Source organism: Berghia stephanieae, chromosome 1 (genome assembly GCF_034508935.2).
Source record: "Berghia stephanieae isolate SIO BIC M18660-M18661 chromosome 1, UCSD_Bste_1.3, whole genome shotgun sequence".
Classification (NCBI taxonomy): Eukaryota; Metazoa; Mollusca; class Gastropoda; order Nudibranchia; family Aeolidiidae; genus Berghia; species Berghia stephanieae.
The window spans coordinates 62,623,248-62,647,247 of NC_088360.1; the positions used below are offsets into that span (position 1 = coordinate 62,623,248).

Sequence of the window (24,000 nt, forward strand, 5' to 3'; positions counted from 1 at the left end):
CTTCGTAAATATTAAATGGGAGCCATCTTTTATCTGATTAAATACTTATTGATCCCTTGATATATTGTGCCGAATAATTATATTATGTTGTTTAGTTAAGCTCCCAATAAGTTATGGAGAGTTTTATATAAAAATGTTGCTACTTTACTGCAGATATGCTCCTATGAACTTATGATGATGTACCATTACATGGCCATTTTTATTGTGGTATTGGGGGAAGTGCCTCCTTTCTTCTCGATTTTCTCATGGAATTGACCGACGTCTCCCCCCCCCCCCCCCCCCCCCCCCCCCCTCTGTGTGTAAGTTCTGGACGACAAGGGGTAGAACATCCTCTTTAAGCAATAATCTGGTTTCCCATCATTATGCTATGTGTCAAATGTGGGTGTTGTCAAAGCCGTCTAAACTATCGCTAACAGTAGCTCCGTGGGTAAATTCTATGCAGGCTTACATGTTCCTCTGCATTTAATCATCATATCTCGGTTTCTAAGAGGTGATTGGTTTGACCTCAATAAGGCCCATAATTGGTGTTATATTACAATAATTACTCCGTTGTACTGATCTTTTTAATATCCGTTGCATGTGCCGCGTTGTCCGCTATACTGATGTTCTTAATATTATTAGGAGTATTTTGGGGCACTTTTGTCTGTCCATTGCCTACTGTATCTTCTCCCTATTTTTGACAAAATTCAATCCGTTATTAATGATAAGGGCCAACTTGTTATTCAAACGATCCCCTAAATATTCCATAACATTGAAAAATGCTTCCGGATCTTTCAATTCATTTGAAAAAAAATGTCTTCTTCAATCACCTCAACCTCGTCTCTCATCCCCTCCTCTTCCAAATACAATTCGTTCTGCACAAGTCAAGGTCATCCACCCCCTTCTTTTCGCTTTCTCTCTCACCACCACTGACCATACCACTGACCATCTCCCCTGCCGTGCGTGTCACTATTTTTCGCAGGTTCATGGACGTCTTTTTGTCCTTGTAATAGTATATGAGTCAAATTCCTGAACCCACCTACTATTACTATTAATACGCTTCAACAGTCATGACGTCACTTCCTTCGTAATGATTAATGGTTACTTAGTAACTGTCTTTAAACTATCGGAACAATGGCGGACGCTCTGATTTCTCCGACGAGCATAAGTGTATCCAGAGGAGAAAAACATTATAAATATGATCATGTTTTGACTTTTATACATTCTGATCACATGACATATCAAAAGTTCTAGCCAGCACGAATAATAAAAGGTACCCATTTTCTTTGTTTAGAACCAGGCTGCTCGCCGATGCTGGGGGACGTGACATCAGACTTTGAATCCAATTGTCTTTCCTCTCCTCCGGTCACCGTGCTATTTGAACGTGAGGACCCCGTTTTCGCCTTCACCTCTTCGGCTTCACCTTCATTTATTTTTCTTTTATGATATGATACACTATCTATTTTGATTTCCCTCTTTATCTTTGGAATAAGAAAGCTTCCCCGTCGTGTCGGTAGGAGATGCTTTGGATCAGAAAGCTTCCCCCTCTTATGGGATCAATTATTATGTCCTCCTCCATTGTCCCAGTAACAACCAAGGACCAAAATGTTTGATAAAACAATTAAATAGTTGGTGATGTAATACTGGTTGAAATTACAACAAACAAAAGAAATTGTTTATAATATAGTCGTAACAACGAAATTATGGTAATCCATAAAAGGATTAATAAATTTTGACATTTTTTAAAACGCAAAACACGGCCTGTCAAACGTCGAACATGAAGCGACTAGTCATGTGATTCTATTCAATTGTTCCCAATTCAGAATACTCTTCAACAGTCGTAACGTCACTTCCTTCCTAATGACGCATGGTAACTTAGTAACACTGGCTCTAAACTATCGGAACAATGGCGGACGTCCGTATGAAATATTTCTCCGGCGAGCATAAAGGGTATCCAGAGGGGAAAAAAACACATATATTTGATCATGTTTTGACTTTTACACATTCTGATCACAAGGCATATGAAAAGTTCTAGCCAATATGAAAAATAAAAAGTAATGATTTTCTTTGTTTAGAACCAAGATGGCCGCCGTTGCCGGGCGAGTAACATCAGACTATTGACTCGTATTGGTATACTAGATAGAGCGTGGCCTTCGTAAAGTTATGGCCTGATACTGACCAAAAACTGACGTCAAAATACCAGTCTTTTGCTACACAAGAAAACAAATCGTGAGTTGAATTCAATAGTTCAATCAATGAAATGACTTGTTTCGATGAGCTCTACTAACGACAACTCACTAATGACGTCAAACTGCCAGTCGTTTTGGATTTCAGTGTCAGGCTATAACATAACGATGGCTACGGATAGAGTGGGATATTCTTTTCCTCAGCAAAATGTATAAGTTGGTCCTTATCTAGATTTAAAATCCCAGGTAAATCCATTTTCAGTGTCACGTCTGCTAACACACAACAAACTTAAAGTGGGACACAACACACTATCAGTATATATATAAGCAGTCTGGTATGCTCGCTGGTTCGTCGTCGGTGAAGGCGGTAACACTTTGGACAATATTATTATATTATACGTACGTGGGGAAATAGAATTCAAATAGACAACATGTATGTAATAGGTAGTAAGTAAATAACGAACATAATTATGAAAACATAAGTGAATTCAGCAGACGACACACTAGAAATTCAAATTGGTACCCGTCTCCCATAGTCCCAGGTTCATTTCCCTCTGATATCCTCCTCCCATATACCCAGGTTCACTCCCCATTGGTGTACACTTCTCTGAGTCCATGGTTCACTCCCCACTATTGCCCACTTCCCATAACTTTGGTCGGGTTCGTCGTGTTTTGGAGGATTTCATAAAGAACAAACACCCGTTTTCTGTGTTGATACTTGATATCCGACTGGCGGATGTTGTGAGCATTTTACCTCAGCGCATGGCATCAATACATAATCTTCTTTCCGGTCATTTCTGGCTATTTCCGCTCGTTTCCCACTAGTATCCATCTCCCATATTATTCCCAGATTAATATCCCTCTGATATCCTCCTCCATAGTCCCAGGTTCACTCCCATTGGTGTACACTTCTCGGAGTCTCTGGTTCACTCCCCACTACTGCCAAATTTCCATAACCGTCGTCGTTTACGCTTTTCCGCTCGTTTCCGGTCGTTTCTGATATTACGTAGCACCCCACATGTTTCATGTTCTGATCGCAAAGTACCACAATAGACGTCATTTTGTGGCATAAAAAACCCTATAAATTTTGCGTCACACATCAAGAAAAGGACTAATTTTAAACCGGGTCATTGTTGTGAAAGAGATGATGGTAGATACTTATATTTCTGAGACGAATTTTATCGACGTTTCGCGTTACCTCTTCATCTACAACGGTAAATTACCCATTATCACTTTTCCACTTTTCCGAGACGAATGTTATGAACGTTTCGGCTATGCCATTCATCTACCATATAAATAATCATTCATCGTTTTTCCCCTTTCTGAGCTATTAAGACAACATTTTGTGGCCGGTTGTGTGTTATTTTTGTGGGATCGAGTCCAACCGATAGCTCAATCGTCTGGATTCGAACTAGTATGCGCGCTATGGCTCTCGTTACCAGCTGCGCCACTCAACCTATACAACAAACGGCTCACGTTTAATCTAGGGGTGATTAAGAATTGCCTTAGGGTCCCTTATAACTTAATTGTATTAATAACAAGTGAGTCAAAACAATAGTAACGCCCAATACAATAATAACAATTCTATACATAAAGTTTAATTAGATTGTTACAGGAAAAGATAGAAAGAATAAGTATTTATTTAATATCAGGTAGAATAGCTCTAATTGAGTGAATCTAATTTATTATTTATTTATCTATTGATTTATTTATTGATTTATTTATGATTGATTGATTTATTTAGTTTGTAATCATTTGTGTCTGTGGAAAATACATTTGAAAATGGTATAAGCCCGTTTGGCTTATCTTTATCCAGCCGGCTTGCTTGTTTGAGGCAAATGTGTCAGCTAGTTCCAGGGTTGGCTTCTGCTTGCAGGGTTTTCTGGACTTCACAACAGTTTGTTGTAGTTATGGGCTGACAGGAATGTTCTGGTGTCGGCGATGACTGACATCAGGGGTTTACCACTATGCAAGGACTGGGAGGCAGGGATTCGGCACGGGCTGGGTGCTTCAAGGACAAGGACCTTCAATTAAGAGTTAAAACACCAAGGTCTTAGAGTCAATAGAGTTTGTCTTTCGCCACCGGATCGTCCTTGAGCGACACATCATAATAGCCTTTATTTGCCGACAAAGGCAAGGAAAAGCAGTAACTCCATGATAATGGTAGTTATTACATTTGTATCAAGCATCAACTGACAGTCGAGCTATCTTACATGATGAGAATTTAACAGGGTTGTGTCCCTGGTATTTCTCAATTTATTTTTATTAATTATAATTGAGGTTATGATGTGTGGCCGGCGATTGGCGGTAGAGTTCAGACATTCAAGCAATATACATATTGAATATAAATGAAATAATAGCATCGATCATAAACAAATGTTAACTATAGTATAAGATACATATAGATATAGTTTTGTACAGGTATTCCAACTTACGAACATCCATGGAATAGCACAATTAAAATATATACACAAACTATGATAGTAATGCTAGATTAAGCATTGAATTCACAGTAATATCTCGTTCCACTTTGAATGTTAACCAATAATTCATTTTACCTTCAACCGAGAGAAGAAAAACTTTTACAAGTTTGAAATTGGAGGGATAGCTCTTCTTTCTTGGGATTCTTGATGTAACACGCCTGACCGGCGAGTCTTGTTTTTGTTGGCTCTTTCATTTACGTGTTTTGAGTGATTTTTATCTGACATTTCGCCTGGATTTTAATACCATCTGATTTGTGCTAGTCTTGTGGTTTTATTGATATACATTTTAACGATTTGTAACAGAGGATTTTTCTAAAATTTTAAAATTTAAGTATGGATTTTCCAAAGTCGAACATAGTTTTAAACTGCTATTTGTTTACAGCCATATTGGAAACTTTATTCACTGTGCTATATTTTACAACTTTTAACAACTACCGTGTACATCGATCTATTTATAATACTAATTTTATGAACAGACTCAGAGGGAGTAGACGAAAACAACGCCCTATAACCATCGTCATTGGTCATCGGCCAACCCCACGCCCCTCCCCCTACGACCTCGATCGTCGCATCAATTTATCAACACTCGTCCCCCATCCAATCTAATCACTCCAATGAATAATCCTCACCGTTCCTTGTCAAATGTCAACACTGTCCGTGACAGTCAGTATGAAATTAACGACCACCATGACAATAACTCGCAGCAACAGCACCGTCTTGAGCAACAACAACAACAACAACAACAACAACAACCTGCACGTAGTGATCATACGAGTATAAGAATCGGATTACTAAATGTTAGATCGTGCCGTAATAATACTCAAGATATTATTGACATTATTGACGGTCATAAAATTACTATTTTTGTCATCTTGGAAACATGGCTTAATCATTCATATGATGATCCAGTTATGAAAGCAATTACACCCGAAGGCTTTTGTATTAAATCATTTTCACGCATTGGGAGGAAAGGAGGTGGAATTGCAATTATTTACAACTTGTCACTCCTTGACAAGATATCATTCCACCATGGTAGTTTTAGAAGTTTTGAGTACGCTGGATTTGCCATTCATGAAAATAATTTTAAGAAGTCTTTTCACTGTGTCTACCGCCCACCACCAAGCCAACAAAACAAAATATCAACAATTGATTTTTTATCCGAGTTCGGAGAATTTATGTCTATGCAATCCATAAACAAAAGCATAATATTTTTATATGTGATTTTAACATTGATTATTTCGGAAACAAAAATGAATCGAAAGTATTTCGGGAGCTTATTGACACAAACAACTATATTCAACGTGTAAGCGGTCCTACAAACAACTATGGCCACACAATAGATCATGTCATTCCATACATTGAACATTCTCTCTCTTCACCTGTCTCAAATATTGATAAATTAATCTCTGACCATCATTTAATTGTGTTTTGCGTTTTATTTCCAATGAAGCACGAAGTAAAAAAGATGATAACATCTCGTAATATGAAGAATATAAATATGAACATTTTAAAACAAGACCTTGACAATAACGTTAAAAATAAATATGATGCAAATGGTCTCCACGAGTCAATTGTTGGTACGGTGGACAAGCATGCTCCCTTAAAAACTAGAGCAGTAAGAGTAAGACGTCAAGCACCCTGGTATAATACTGAAATAAAATTGAATGGATTAGCCAGGAGGCGGGCAGAAAGAAAATGGCTCAAGTCCAGAGATGATGTTGATAAGAAACTGTACATCGCGGCTAGAAATGATGCGAAAGCCGTCAATTTCAGGGCCAAAAAGAAATTCTATGAAGCCTCAAAAACGTGGGACGTTCGAGACAATTCTTTGCCTTGACCAAGGAACTGCTAGGACAACAGACGCAATCCGCTCTCCCATCTTTAATTGATCGTGCAGATCTACCAACTCGCTTTGGTCAATATTTTAAAGAAAAAACGGATACCATCAGGAAAGAACTCTCATCCGAATCGATCCATACAACATTTGACAAGTTTCATGGTGATTCATTAACACATTTTTCAAAGATTACTTAAGCTGACTTATGTGATTGCATTATGTCGTCTCCAACTAAAAGTTGTGATTTAGATCCCGTAAATACTGCCATTCTAAAAAAGTGCATTGATGTAATTTTGACACTATTTACATGTATTGTTAATAATTCGTTACAGTCAGGTGCTGTACCAGACATTTACAAAGTTGCTCATGTCAAACCCCTTTTGAAAAAACCTGTTCTCGATAAAGAGAACTTAAAAAACTATCGCCCTGTCTTTAATCTTCCTTTTCTCTCTAAGATCTTAGAAAAGCTTGTTTTGAAACAATTACTGTCTCATCTTAAAAATAATTGTCTTGAAGAAAAATTTCAGTCTGCTTATAGGCAACATCATTCGACGAAAACCGCACTTGTTAGGGTTGTTAATGATCTCCTCTCTGCTATAGACAATGGTTCATGTTCTTTGCTGAATTTGCTTGACCTATCGTCTGCTTTTGATACTATTGATCACAATCTTCTTCTCAAACGTCTTGAAATTACTTATGGTGTGTCTGGTGCAGCGCTTGATTGGTTTAGGACATATTTGTTTAATCGTAAACAGATTATTACGGTGGATGAATATAGATCTGAGGAAATATTTCTTGATTCCGGGGTTCCCCAGGGTTCAGTACTTAGACGCGTTCTTTTTGTTCTGTACGTTGGCCCTCATCAGAAGTTTCAGTCTGTCTTACCATCAATACGCTGATGATACGCAATTGTACTGCGTTTCCAATACGAAAAATTTACAAGAAGTATCAGCCAATAGTAAAAAATGTATCGAAAGTGTTAAGAAATGGATGAATGAGAACAGACTGAAACTGAATGATGATAAGACGGAGGTGCTGTATGTGGGGAACAGGAAGTGGAAAAGTGAAACGGATTTGAAGTTGGGGGATGCCTCCATTCACACTGTTGACAAAGTGAAAAACCTTGGCACATTCTTAGACTCTGGACTGTCGATGGAACATCAGGTTAATAATTTGGTTAGATCTCTCTTTTTCCAACTAAAAAAGATTGCTTCCATTAGACGGTTCATATCTGAGGATGTGACCAAGCACCTGGTTTTGTCCCTCGTACTATCGAAATTGGATTATTGTAATGCTCTGTTGTTTGGCGTTTCGCAATACAATCTGAGACGTCTTCAAATTGTCCAAAACAGAGCTGCCAGACTAGTATTCATGAAGCGTAGGTGCGATTCTGCCGGACCTCTACTTCATGACCTGCATTGGCTGCCTGTTGAGAAAAGGATTAAATTCAAAGCTTGTGTTTTAGTGTATCGTTGTCTTGAAGGTACCTTCCTACCTTTTGGAACTAATTGAAAGATATTCAAAACCCCGCCCTTTACGTTCGGCCAGTGATTCCACAAAACTAGTTGTCCCTCGAATTCGGAAAAATGCTGGAATGAGATCCTTTTCTCATTTCGGACCCTCTATTTGGAACGCCTTACCGCAGAGCATTCGTGAAAAAGAATCGTTGTCTATTTTTAAACGTTCGCTTAAAACATATCTGTTTCGATTTTAGTAGATGGTATAAGAAGCATGATAGGTTTGGTTTGTGTTGTGTGTGTGTGTGTGTGTGTGTGTGTGTGTGTGTGCTTGTGTGTGTAAATGATTATGCTTCAGTCAAACAATTTGTAATTTAAGCGCTTAGAGTCTGGTGTCTCGGAGTTATAGCGCTATATAAGTTTTCAGCATTATTATTATTATTATTCTTAGCGTGTGTGTGATTCAATTCAGAGATGAATTTGATTTTGTGAAATAAAGTAACTCTTGGAATTATGGGAATAGCCATTCAGAAGAATGTTCATGTTTAAGATAGCCAATGATATTCAGCTGCTTTTGGTTAAGAACTATAGCGAGAAGGGATAACGTTAAGTGCAATTTTAGCTACTCTGAACGAGACAAGAACCTCAGATGCACGTTGGGGTCTTGTTTGGAAAAGGTAATTAGCAGGGGTTATGGATACAATGGGCAGACAATTTGAACAGGTAAATAAGCCTTAAGCTGAAAGTGAGTGTTCCGTTATACAATGGGAAGGTTTCCCACATATTGACCAAATTTTCCGTTAGCAAAATTTAGAGCTTTATTGGAGAAAAGACTGTCCATGTTTTGAATATTTTAACTCGAGGTGTTAATCTGCCTTGGCAAATATATATCGTCAACTAAGTTTGAAGTGGTTTTGAATGAGACGCTGACGAATGATAAAGAAATCACGCAGTGAAAGAAAATCGTTCGTCACACGCACATAATATTGAACAATGCAGAGATGGCGGTGATGAGACGAATGTTGTGAATGTTTCGGGTATGCCTTTCAAGTACCATAATAAATTACCCTTCACTGCTTTCTTTTCCTTTCCCGAGGTATTAGGCCCTATTTTAGGTAGGTTTAGGCGCTATATAAATGCATTATTTACTATTTACTAACAAGACCCCATATATGACATTGAGCAATACAGAGATGGCGGTGATGAAACTATTTAAGAGACGGAGTGTTATGAACGTTTCGGGTATTCCCTGCATCTGCCATAATAAATTATATTTCATCTCTTCTTCAGTTTTCAGAGCTAATAAGACATTAAGTAATACAAAGATGGCGGTCATGCCATTATTAAAAAAACACATATTATTGACGTTTTGGGTATTCCCGTTATCTACCACGATAAATTTCCCTTCATCACGTTAATCACTTTTCTGAGCAACAAATGCCCCCATACATTATATTTAGCAATATGTATAATGATTGAAGTGATGGTTAAGTAAAACTTTTTCAGCGAGACGAGTGTCATGAACGTTTCGGGTTCCCCCTTCATATAAAGTGATGATATATCCTTTATCGTTGTTTTTTTTCTTCTTTATTTTTCTTAGTTGTTAAGATCTAATGGTTGCGATGAAGGTTAGTATAATCTATCTAAGGGACGAATGTTATGGACGTATCGGGTATGCTCTTCCTTTATAATAATAAGCTCTACTTTATTACCTTTTGCACTCACCCACGTTTTCAAGATCCCATACGATTGAACGACAAAAGAATGGAAGTGATGGTAAATAAAACACATTTTTTGAGAGACCACTGAATGTTAAGGACATCTTCATCTACCTTAATATTAGTTTATTTAGCTGTTAACGACCCATTCTTATATTGAGCAAAACTGCGAAGGAGGTGACGGTAGGTACTTACATTTCACAAACGACTGTTATTCCACATTTTGTCTTTTCCCTTCATTGAAATTATAAATGAGAAATGTTCCTCCATCCTTGTCCCCCCCCCCCCTCCAAATCTGTCAATGTGTTAGATCTCATATTTGATATTGAGTTAATACAGAATGTAGGTGAGGGTAGGTACATTTTATTGTAAAGACGATGTTATTGATGTTTCTTGTTTCCCCTTTCATCTCCAAAATAGACAAAGAGCAGCTTAGATTGCAATTCATTTTCTGTTATAAAATAATCTTATCGTATACTAAAATTTGTTTAAATTGTCTTCCCCTTTTGGTGGCAATAATATTTTCGTAACAAATTCTGGAGATAAAATGTAAATATAATTAAAAATGAAGTAATGACCTTCAATACGTTTTGCCTAAATCAAAAAGAACAAAATGTTTAGTGTAATTGTTTAATTAAAAATACAATGGAATAAGTTGAAAAGGCTAACCAATCCAAACGTGGTGTACGATATGGGGTGCCATCCACGAAAATGGACTCCTAAAGTCGTACACCCTCGTTCACGATGGCAAATGTAACGAAACGCAAAAATATGATTTACCATCCAAATTAATCTAATGTATTTTGACTGATATATTTAAAACAACATAGCAAATAGCCTTAGCAAGGAAACTAACTTTTCTTAGTGTGAGCTAAGATGGATGACAAACGAGCTTACATTCACGATTAGCATGGATTGATTTGATTATAATCAAATAAAAACCGTTTTCTTTATGAATTTAAGCGTGAAAAAGAACAGAAAAGGATGATTGATTACGTAAAGTTATTGATTCGACAATTGCAAGAAATTATGACCTAATTACAAATGGTATTTGTGTAAAAGTATACGATAAGGGGTGCTGTACGACGAGATGAGAAATTATTCTAGATAGGTATCAATTAATGTTAGAAAAGGGGTAAGTTACTAAACTTGGATTGCTAAACTTCAAAATTCATTCTTTTGCCATAGTGGATGATCTGCGACGGATCTAATTTACACGTTTGGAGATAAAAGCATGTTACCCCAAATTGGGTGGAACGAAGATCGTTCTTTTCTGTTATGGCTTTGACGTAGGTGCTTGTTTTCAAAGTAGACGAATCCAATTTACAAAAGACTAAAAGAAATAAGCTAGTGATATTTCTAATGATTAGAGTGTGGTGGGTATGATAATTCAAGCCACAATATAAACCACTAAAAAAGAAGAAATGACAAATAAATGCCACTTAGTTTTCGACTTGCTACTTATATACAACGTGAAATAATAAATCATCAAAGCTTTTAATAGACAATGTCCATATTTGAACTTGCATCAGCACGAACGCTCCCAGTTCCAGTTTTTCAGTTTGATTAGAAAAGAAGTGAAATAAAATTTTTGTATTAGATTAATTTCCACGCTATTGATGCAATTCTTGCCTTAAATGAGAAAATGGCATGTACTCCGGAATTTGAAGAAGTTCTGAATTTCAACTATTTTGACTTTATTATTTCTATTTGAAAGGCATTTGTTTAAAATTTTGTCTGTTTTTATTTTTTTATTTTTTTTTTTGTTGTGTTTTTTTCTGTCATGCTCCTTGGATAAAACTGACGTTTACTTATTTGCAGTTCTGTTAACCTGGATAATTATTTTGTTTCTTGAATGAATTTGATTAACCACAGTAAATTGAAAAGGTCACAGTAGCAGGAAAACATAGAAAAATACAATTCATGACATAATTCAAGCAGAGCCCAACCAGCTTAAATCTACGTGCACTTATTTGCAGTTCTGATCACCCAATTCCTTATGGGTTCATTGTTGTAATGGTAATCTCAAAATATGATGCAGAATATTTTCAATTACAACAATGTTAAACTAGGCCCAAAAGCGGTTCGGATGTCAGACCTGCATATACGTACACGTTGGCTTAAATCCAACTGTTTTCTTTTGTTTGTTTGTTTGTTTGTTTTGTTGTGGTGGAATTTTTCTTTTCCCTTTTTTGACTTTATTTTTGTTTTCTTTTTCTTTTTTATTTGTTTTCTTTGTGAATGTTCTTTGTGTGTCCGCACTGAATTTTAAAAATTATAAATATTTTAAAATAAGTAAAAGAAAATATAAAGGAGCGACCGAGCAAGAGAGAGAGAGAGAGAGAGAGAGAGAGAGAGAGAGAGAGAGAGAGAGAGAGACAGAGGGAGAAAGAAAGAAAGAAAGAAAGATCGAGAGAGAGAGAGAGAGAGAGAGAGAGAGTTAGAGATAGATAGATAGATAGATAGATAGATAGATAGATAGATAGATAGATAGATAGAGAGAGAGAGAGAGAGATGTCATTTTCTGCACTCACATAATATCCCTATTAATTAGAATTAAATAATATAGAGTCTGCAAATCCTATGATTTCCCCGTTAAATATTATTACTTGGAATCATTAAACAGCAATTAATAATGGCTCGTTTAGCTGTCTAAGGATACAATACGTAATGAATAAACAAGTTCCAGTCCCACTTATAATTGACAATAAAAGTACGTCAGAATTATTATTCTTTTAAATAGTATGGTACGTATTTACATCAGGTTTTTATGTTTATGATGCATCATTAGGCACTACCAAAAGAAAAATGAAAACCACCATATTTTTAAATTGTGATTCTTATTTTGGTAGCAGCTGAGGTCCATAGCGGAACTAGCCGTCTCTCTCTGCTTCAGGTTGTAGGGGTGCCGTATGATGAAAAAAGTGTGAGGTTGACCAGCTCTCCCTATCACCAAACCAGGAAGGGATGGAAATCTGGTTTGATATAAATAAGAACAGGCCTTCAGATTTCTCCGTGTAAATCTTCTTTGGCCTGTCTTCGGGACTGGAGCACCTTCAGAAAGGGATAATATATATATATATATATATATATATATATATATATATATATATATATATATATATTATACATTAAGAAAATTGATCGGGTAATTGATAAAGACATGAGTCATACTCACCCAATTTCCAGTGTGGAAGAACTGTTCAAGAGATTTTGTCTAAGTAAAATGGAGAAAGTTATGAAGGATGGCGATCATCCCCTTCACAAATAATATAGTAAGTTCTCCATGAGGAGCCGTCGCCTTATATCTATAAAAGCAAAGACAACAAGTCAGCTTAATTCATTTTTGCCACATGGTGTTCGAATTTTTTACGCGCAACTGTGATTTAAATTAAATACTATCATTTAAATATACACAGACACACAAGTTCGGACTAATTTATCAAACTAATATATAAAGTGTTGCTATTGGTTCTTGGTTGTATATTTATTACATTTACATACATTGTCGCCATGGATTCTGAACTTTGTGTTTATAAATTTTTATGCATGCCACATCTGTAAACGAATTTCCATTTTTTGGATGAAGAAAGTGTATATTATATATATATATATATATATATATATATAATATATATATATATATATATATAATGCCTACGCCCAGATAGCATGAAGTAAACAACTGAGGTACTCTGGCCTCAGGCAGTACCGGTGGCGCTAGATAAACAAACTAGCGAAACCATGGTATTAAAATATATGTTCACAGTACATGTAGCAAAGTCATAATGATATCATGCATAGCAACCTCATAGGAATAGAGACGTACAGTATGCAGAAAAAGCTGTTGATACAGACTGTAGATCAGAAAGAAATTTAAGAAAGTTATCTCAATGTAATCCACCCACCCCTTATAAATGAATACCACACCACTGACTGCACAGGATAAAAACACGTCTGTCCTTTAAGATATATTTTTTTGGAGATAATGTCTTGTTGTGAGTAGCAGGTTTAAAAGGCTAGATTGTCCTGTTAATTCCCATATATGATTCTTTGTTTTGAACATAGGATGGTGGGCGTGTCTGTCAGATGTTCGCACTTAATTTTTATTGTCCGATATTGGCGGAGTTTGAGCGATTTCTCATATAGATGTGAAGCTTGCGTCTTCGTTACGCTAGGGAGTATTTCGTGAGTATCCAATTAACACATTGTGGTTGTCGTGGGACGATAAAATACCATATTGATAATAATAATAATAATAATAATAATAATAATAATAATAATACACATTTATATAGCGCTCATTCTCGTGTAAAACACCAGCTCTGGGCACTTTACAATATAAATATCAATTTTAAGTGAAAAAAAAAAAATAATAATAATTCATAGCAAAATCAAGGATTCATAGAGTCAATAAAAACAAATACAGTAAAAATTTGTCTTGAGATTCTTTTTAAAGGTAGGTAAAGACTTGCACTCCCTCAGACCACGTGGTAGTTCATTCCAAATCTTGGGGCCGAAACAAGCAAACGATCTATCACCAAAATTTGTCCTTGATCTTTTTTCCGAAATTTTCGTTTGGTCATTACATGATCTTAAAGTGTAATTTTCAAATTTACACATGACCACGTGATCTGTGAGATATTCCGGTGCTATACCAGTCAAACACTTATAAACAAGACACGCTGCTTTGTAATATGTGCGCTTTTCAATGGGCAACCAGTGGAGAGAGGCCAACAAACGGGTTGCATGATCAAATTTTTTTTGCCAAAAACTAATCTTGCTGCACTGTTTTGCAGTAGTTGTAATTGTTTAATAGAAGCCTGAGGCAAGTTGACAAGCAGGGAGTTACAATAATCTAGTTTCGAAAAAATGAGGGAAACAACCAATGTTTTACATGTTCCAATTACAATATACTGACGGATCGAACTGATTTTCTTCAATTGAAAGTATAAAGATTTACAGAGAGCAGAAATATGAGCTGACATTCTCATTTCTGAATCAAAATAGACACCCAAATTTTTCACAGTCTTTGAAACTTTGATCTTTTCACCCCCAATCAACACCTCAAGACCATCATTCACCTTCAACTGCCCTCTATTTCCCACAATCATCACTTCTGTTTTTGACTCATTCATTCTCAACTTATTTGCATCCATCAACTCTTTCACATCCGTCACACATTCTTCCACACGTTTCACAATATTTTCGAGATTTTTAGTTTTTATCAGTAGCATAAAGTTGCGTATCATCTGCATAGAGATGATAGCGCAGCCCATGACCAGTGATGACATTAGATAATGGAGAAGTATACAAAACAAAAAGAATTGGACCCAAAACAGAGCCTTGAGGAACACCAAAAGACAATGTATGTTGACGAGAAAGTTTATCTAAAATCATAACCTGTTGCTTTCTGCCATCTAAATAAGATTGAAACCACTGCAAGACAGTCCCAGACAAGCCAAAAGTTATATTAAGTCGTTTAATGAGAATACCGTGATCAATAGTATCAAACGCCGCCGAAAGGTCTAACAATGTCAGAAGAGAAACAGAACCTTTATCTAAAACATCAAGCAAATCACTCGCAACACAGCACAGAGCAGTATCTGTGCTGTGGTAAGAACGATAAGCTGACTGAAATTTTTCCCATAGATTGTTTTCATAGAGATGTTGTGAAAGACGTCTGAGTACAACTTTTTCAAGGATTTTAGAAAGAAATGGCAGATTTGAGACGGGACGGTAGTTACTAAGGTCATTTACATCGAGATTTTGCTTTTTTATGAGAGGCTTTACAATTGCATGTTTATAGATATCTGGGACTTGTCCTGAGATAAGTGACTGATTTATAATATAAGTTATGCAATGTATAAATTCAGGAAGACATAATTTCAAAATATTAGTTGGTAAAGGATCTAAATCACATGACTTCGAGGAAAATGAACAAATTATTTTAGAAATCTCTTCTTCAGTTGTTTCTTTAAAACAAGAGAATCCCTGTGAACCCGAAAAAGGGTGGAAATTTATATCTTCATTTTGCACGAGGTCCAAATTGTTCCGAATTTTCGATATTTTTCCCGAAAAGAAATCTGAAAATGCGTCCGGCTGCTTTTCTACCGGGATATTAGTGGGTAGACACATGCCCTTTTCTTCCTCTAAAAGTTCCTTTGAAACAGAGAAAAATTCCTTAGTGTCCCTCACTGATGAAAGTATCGTGTTATAATAGTTTCTTTTTTACTCTTTTGCAGGTGGTTTTATACTTATGCTTTTTTGCTATATATATCAGCCGGTCGATCTCAAGGCCCGATTTTCTCCTCGATGCCTCTGCATTCCTTTTTTCCCTTTTGGCAATTTTTTCACTCTGGTTAAACCACGGAGACGGTTTCCTGGAATTTTTTTATTCTAGTTGTCTTTGGCGCATGCCTGTCGTTGACGTTGCACAGTACCTCGTCCGTTTTCTGTGCTGATGGTATATCCATTCTTCCTAGTTCCTCTGACAGATTGTTTTTGAAGGAACTAATGTCTATTCTTTTAGTATCCCTAGACACTATCTTGACTTTCTTTGCTTTCTCTTTGATGCATTTGAGAGTTGCCAGAATCAGATTGTGGTCTGAAATTTCTTTTTTGATATTTTAATTGATTCAACAAGCGAGGGTGTATCAGTGATGAACCAGTCCAAGATGTGCCCCAATCTTTGAGTTGGAGAGGTCACTAACTGAGTCAGGCCATGTTCATTCAGCATATTTTTTATAATTTTAACGAGACTATTCTTATCAACATCAAACTGAATATTAAAATCGCCGATAAATTATTTTCGCTTATTTGATGTGTCTTTTGATACAAAATCAGAAAATTCGTCAGAAAAATCATTCTGTCTTAGTTTGTTCTTTTTGCTTGGGGGTGGTCTGTAGATACAAGTGATTAAAAATGAAATTTGAGGGTAGGTCAATGTGGTTTGGACACACTCAAAACTTTTGAACGAAATTGGCCTGTTTTTGTATTTTAGACGAAAGAGCGTGTTTGTATATGATGGCGATCCCCCCTCCTGATCGTCCATTTCTTGGGAACGATTCCATCTTGTAGCCGGGAGGTGTCATTTCTTTCATGATAGGTTCATCACCGAACTGATGCAACCATGATTCAGTTATATATAGAATATCGATATCGTGTTGATCTATGACATCGATTATATCGAATGTCTTGTTTCTCGATATCTGTGCGTGAATATGGCCAATACAAATGTTATGATTTCCATGACTTGGTCTTGTGTCATTTGTCAATATTTTTGTTAACGTCTGTGGTGGTCGAGTTGAACGATGACAGCTCACTGGACGTCGCGGGACTGTTGTTTCAATAACATGTTGTTTACGTCGACCACCACGTTTACAGACAATCTTTTGTTGATTGTAATGGTGTTCACGTTTGAGGCAGGAGTGTGTGTTTTCAATTTGTAAACAATAAAAGCGCAGAGTGAATAAAAGTCCAACGACAGCCGACAGTAAAAATTGGTTGTGAGAACGAGTAAAAATGGCGGGGTCTTGGTGAAACATTGTAAAATAGTCCGAAACAATTTCGATAAAAATGATGTCGAAACCGTATAAAATATAATTAAAGCAATATCACAATGGTATCTTACGTGTTGTACAAAAATCTTTGAATAAAAATTGAATTGAAATAAGACGTGTAAATTCTTGAAATCGGTAAAAATTTAAGAGAATTTGTCACAACAACAAAAACACGTCTTGCCTGTTAGGCAACTATATAGCTCAATTATTATTATTATTGTTATTATTATTATTATTATTATTATTATTATTATTATTATTATTATTATTATTATTATTATTATTATTATTATTATTATTGTTATTATTATTATTATAATTATTATTATTATTATTATTATTATTATTATTATTATTATTATTATTATTATTATTATTGTTATAATAATAATAATAATGATAATAATAATAATAATAATAATAATAATAATAATAATAATAATAATAATAATAATAATAATAATAATAATAATAATAATAATAATATATAATATATAATAATAATAATAATAATAATAATAATAATAATATAATAATAATAATAATAAATATATATGATAATGATATAATATAATAATAATAATAATAATAATAATAATAATAATAATAATAATAATAATAATAATAATTATATATATTATTATTATTATTTATTATTATTATTTATTATTATTATTATTATTATTATTATTATTATTATTATTATTATTATTATTATATTATCATTATCATTATCATTATCATTATCATTATCATTATCATTATCATTATCATTATCATTATCATTATCATTATCATTATCATTATTATTATTATTATTATTATTATTATTATTATTATTATTATCGTAGTAGAAGTAGTTAGTGGGACCAAGAAATCTATTTTGAAATCTAGGCTGATGTCCAACATTTCTTTCTTCTTTATTTGGCTGCCTAGATCCAAAACGAGTGGGGAGTAAACCAGATACTCCAGTACGTGGGCACCGTTGGGAAGTGAACCAGAGACTATGGGAGGTGGGTATCAGTGGGGATTGAACTGGAGACTATGGGAGGTTGGCATGAGTGGGGAGTAAACCAGATACTCCAGTACGTGGGCAACGTTGGGAATTGAACCAGAGACTATTGGAGGTGGGTATCGATGGGGATTGAACTGGATGGAGACTATCGGAGGTGAGTACCAGTGGGGAGTGGACCTAGAACTATGTGAGGTGGTTACTTATGGGGAGTGAACCAGGTGGGCACTAGTTGAGAGTAAATCGAAGACCATGGAAGGTGGTCACCTCCCATAGTCTCTGGTTCAATCCCCACCGGTGCTCTCATCCCATAGTCTCTGGTACACTCCCCACTGGCGCTCACCTCCATTGTCTCTGGTTCACTCCTCAATGGTTCCCAACTCCCATAGTTCACCCCCCTTTGTTGTTCACCTCACACAGTTCTGGGTTCACCCACCATCAGTGTCCACCTCCTATAGTCTCTGGTTCCTTCCCCAGTGGTGCCCATCTCCTAGAGTCTCCGGTTCATTCTCCACTGGTGCCGACCTCACATATAGTTCTAGGTTCACTTTCCACTGGTACCCACCTACCGTAGTCTCAAGTTCAATCCCCACTGGTGCCCTGCTCGTATAGTCTCTGGTTCACTCCCCTTGTATCCACCTCACACAGTTCTGGGTTCACTCCCCACTGATACCTACCTCCCATAGTCTCTGATTCAATCCTCACTGGTGCTCTCATTCCATAGTCTTTGGTTCAATCCCCACTTTAGTCCACCGAAAGGTGGGTTTCCGTACATTTTGGTGGATTTCGGTAGATTTCGGTGGGTTTCGGTAGATTTCGGTGGCTTTCAGTATTCAGCAGTACCGGCAGTAAAGGGTTTAAGATATAGTTTAAATTCGCTTAGTGAACTAAGAGGTGGATTTCATAAAACATTTTAACAAATTTTCGCCTGGGTATTTCGCGGACTAGAGGGGCGCCTCATCGATGATTTAGCCAATGGATGCTTCAAATTATTTTGGTAAAAACAGCATTTTTACTCATACATTTTTTTTCTCTTCACAGCAAACCGGAAAGTCCACAAGATTAACAACATCACCGGGTCATAAGTCTACGAAGATATTCATTTTTGAGACGGAGCTCGGATTTTTTACTGAATAATTTTAACAGCTCATTTGAATTGCTTATATCAATAAAGGATATCGATAAATGCAAATATATCGTCTTAATCAAACGACGCCGCATAAAGTATAAAAATGTGAATATTGTGGGCAATGTTGGTGTTTCACTTCACAGACGTATTTTCTTGATGTAACTATGCAAGGAGTGCATCATACCATTTTGTTAAAAAAATAATATTAATTAATTCGAATTGGATTACATATAACTGCCGCGATCGGGCACCAGGCGACGTTGACTAGTGGCCCACCGAGCCTGACTGCGGGCCCCAGGCTGGCCAACCAGCAGGACTCATGGCTCCCCACCGTCACAATGTTGGTTACATGGTGTCTCATGTCACCTCTCATACTCGTCGGAATGGTATCGTCCTGTGTCAATCACGGTTGTGACAAAAAGGTAAGAATTTCTTTTTTTGATTAAGGGTTTGTGTGTGTGTGGGGGGGGGGGGGGGGGGTGGGGTGGGGTTGGGGGGCTTAACAGACAAGTATGGGGTCAGTTAGTATAGCACTCGCTCCACACGGAAAGTAACCGAGATCGACCCCGGGTGAAGTCGATATTTTTTTTTCTGACCGCACTGTCCACCGAGCAGTGATTGGATAGTTTGGTCTGTTAGATCTGACGGAAGTACTTTGTTATAGACTCGCCTCCTATCCCAAGAGTAACAATCAAACCTGGGACTACTTTGAAGACAGGTAGGCACCAAAATAAGCATTTTAACATTTAATTTGCATCAATCACCCACAAATCCCAAAAATCTCTTTCTGACGTTCTATCTATCTATCTAACTCTCTATCTATCTATCTATCTATCTATCTATCTATCTATCTGTCTTTCTATCCCCATCTATCATACTGTATCCACTAATCGGTGTATCTATCTATCGAGCTGTCTATCTATACATCTATCTATCAGTCGATTTATCTATATATATATTATATATATATATATATATATATATATATATATTATATATATATATATATACAACTATCTTTTTATCTGTCAATCAATCATTCTATCTATCTATCTATCTATCTATCTATCTATCTATCTATCTATCTATCTATCTATCTATCTATCTATCTATCTATCTCTCTATCTATCTATCTATCTATCTATCTATCTATCTATCTATCTATCTATCTATCCATCTATATATCTATTTGTCTATTTATCTACCTGCCGCTATTTGCTTTATATATATATATATATATATATATATATATATATATATATATATATATATATATATATATATATAAAATGTAGTATAATATTTATGTGCGGCTATGTGGACTAGTGGTATGACACTCGCTTTCGGATCGGAAGGTCCAGGGTTCGAGCCTCGCTCGGCGCATAGTTTAGTCCATGGAGAAGGCTCTTTACTCACATTCTCTCACCGTACTCAGGTGTAAAATGAGTACTTGACCGTTACCGGCGTTGTTTCTGTCCGAAAAAAAAAATGTAACATCGCCTATAGGCGTCATGTCCCGTCCTAAATGTTAAAAGTTGCTGTTGACCAGCCAATACTGAGTTTGCCCCAACGGGTCCCGTTAGAGATAGACGACGATTGGGATTGTTTGGAAGCTTTAACCCTTTGCCCACTAGTCATTATGACATCGGAAATGCTATCGCCTTCTACATCTACGCCAGAATAGAAATAGAGGGTGGAGCCTACCATGATATAACATTTTATGGATCCCTAATTTCATCATATCAGTTCTGTCCACTGACAGGTGGGTGGATATCGCTTTCAAGAACTTATGTCCTTATATGAAATCCTGAGTTTTTGACCAATCAACGGATTGCTCTTTTGATAGCTCGCTTGTCAACATGAGTCAGCTCAGCCCTTGATTTATGTAAAGGCATCACATGCGGTATATGTTGTGTAACTTCAAAGACCACGGTTGACCGAAAGCGATGAATGGAAGCCCTACTGTGGCGTGGAGAACGAGGTCTTGTATGTATAGTTACGTCATATCTCAACGCTCGTGAATTCTTAGTACGGCTGGACTCACAATCAAAACTCGAAATCTGTGTTTTAAACTCTTGAATCAATCGAATTACATCAGTGCGTTCGTCTCATTGAGAAATGAAAAACGATATATAAATCAAGAACATCGACCGGAAAATAAGGAAATTATCATAAAATTATAAAATTTGAGAAAGCTATTTTCAAAATCAAATATATTACAAAAAAGGTTATTTCTCGACCGATTTTTATGAGACAAAGACAATTTTTCTCCACTTTTCAAGCTGATTCCAACAATGAGGTTTTCAAATTTATCGCGATAAGATTCTTTGTCTTTATTTTTTTTTAATACCCAATTGACTGCTCAGGAAATGAATACGTAATCCTTGGCGGCTAGCGAGTAGGTGTTAAATTTTGCTTACCCTTTCCCACGCAGACGCACACACACACACACACACACACACACACACACACACACAGACTGAACACACAATGTATGTCTTTCACTTCTGGCCAAAGTTGCCTTATTACAACTTAGACTCGAATGATAACAGCGAGTAGGGTGTCAGATTAAACTTCAGTTTTAAAAGTCAAATTCAATTCACACCGTAATAAATCATAATAATGATCATTCTTGATATATTAGAGCATTAAAATATTTAATTCACATTACCATAAATATATTTTAAATATATGTATTTTGTAATTATTTTAGCGACGATACGAACCCCTTTTAATCGTCGAGCCGAACGATAGGATGCTTGACGACGATAAGTCTGTGTGTGTGTGTGTGTGTGTGTGTGTGTGTGTGTGTGTGTGTGTGTGTGTGCGTGCGTCTACGTGGGAAAGGGTAAGCAAAATTTAACACCTACTCGCTAGCCGCCAAGGATTACGTATTCATTTCCTGAGCAGTCAATTGGGTATAAAAAAAAAAATAATGACAAATAATCTTATCGCGATAAATTTGAAAACCTCATTGTTGGAATCAGCTTGAAAAGTGGAGAAAAATTGTCTTTGTCTCATAAAAATCGGTCTAGAAATAACCTTTTTTGTAATAGATTTGATTTTGAAAATAGCTTTCTCAAATTTTATAATTTTATGATAATTTCCTTGTTTTCCGGTCGATGTTCTTGATTTATATATAGTTTTTCATTTCTCAATGAGACGAACGCACTGATGTAACTCGATTGATTCAAGAGTTTAAAACACATATTTCGTGTTTTGATTGTGAGTCCAGCCGTACTAAGAATTCACGAGCGTTGAGATATGACGTAACTATACATACAAGACCTCGTTCTCCACGCCACAGTAGGGCTTCCATTCATTGCTTTCGGTCAAACGTGGTCTTTGAAGTTACACAACATATACCGCCTGTGATGCCTGTACATAAATCAAGGGTTGAGCTGACTCATTTTGACAAGCGAGCTATCAAAAGAGCAATCGTTGATTGGTCAAAAACTCAGAATTTCATATAAGGACACAAGTTCTGGAAAGCGATACCCACCCACCTGTCAGTGGACAGAACTGATATGATGAAATTAGGGCTCCATAAAATGTTATATCATGGTAGGCTCCACCCTCTATTTCTGTTCTGGCGTAGAAGGCGATAGCATTTCCGATGTCATAATGACTAGTGGGCAAAGGGTTAAAGCTTCCAAACAATCCCAATCGTCGTCTATCTCTAATCGGCCCCGTTAGAGCCCCGATGCGCAATCTGTCACACCTTTTTGCTGCTTTACGTGACTCCAGGCACCACACCATATCCTAAATGAACCACGGATCTACTTCCTGTCGAAACGGCCGTATTGTTTGACGGAATGTGAGTTGATTTTACTCATTCTATTATGCTCTGAATAGTGAATTTATTGAGCACTGTCAGAACTACAGGACATCCATCGATTTATGGACGATTACCTCGCGGTCTGATCGACGTGGTAGCTGATATTTGTAAAGGGAATGAGGACGACAGTAGAGAAATGATGTTTGCTTACAAGTATGTCAAAAACCTGAAAAACAGAATAGAGGAAGCGTGTAAACTGGCACAGAAATCGTCAGTAAGAAAGCAGAGAAAAACAATACTCCGATCGCAAAAGCAAATCAAGAAAATCTGAGGTTGGTGACAAAGTATTAATACTCTTACGAGACTGGAGTAAACTCTTAACCACATGGAAAGCACCATTCAAAGTAATAGCAGAACGATCTGGTGTTAATGACGAGATTCAAGTTAACAACACAACAAAGACATTCCATGCAAATATGCTTTTTAAAAAAACATTTCGATTGAGACACTCATATGGAAGCTGCGAATGCAGGATTAGCCGTACCGTTGGTAATGGGACACAGACACCCGAGACAGAAAAACAAACAAAAGTCGCGCATTGCAACCACCAAAGACAAAAAAAAAAGAAGTACACAAAGTACTAGGGCTCCTGAATTTTTACACGAAATACATTTACAACTGCACATCGCGACACCATTAACAAATCTGACAAAGAAAGGGTCACCGAATAAAATTGTTTGGACATAAACCTGTCAGAATATCTTTAATCAATTAAAGGCAGCACTCTGTTAAGAACCAATTCTTAAATTACCCGACATGTCAAAAGAATTTGTTGTAAGAACTGATGCGTCTGATAAGG

The 24,000-nt window shown here is 36.3% G+C and overlaps 1 protein-coding gene across 3 annotated transcripts in view; it reads left to right on the forward strand.

Annotated features, from left to right (window-relative positions):
- LOC144979021 (metalloprotease TIKI1-like) overlaps positions 1-24,000 on the forward strand; it is a 316,998-nt gene that overhangs the window by 49,824 nt on the left and 243,174 nt on the right. For all 3 annotated transcript variants that reach the window (XM_078925638.1, XM_078925643.1, XM_078925646.1), the window contains exon 2: positions 19,276-19,785. In XM_078925638.1, the coding sequence (XP_078781764.1) occupies positions 19,702-19,785 (84 nt within the window). In that variant the 5' untranslated portion in view covers positions 19,276-19,701. The remainder of the gene's footprint in view (positions 1-19,275; positions 19,786-24,000) is intronic.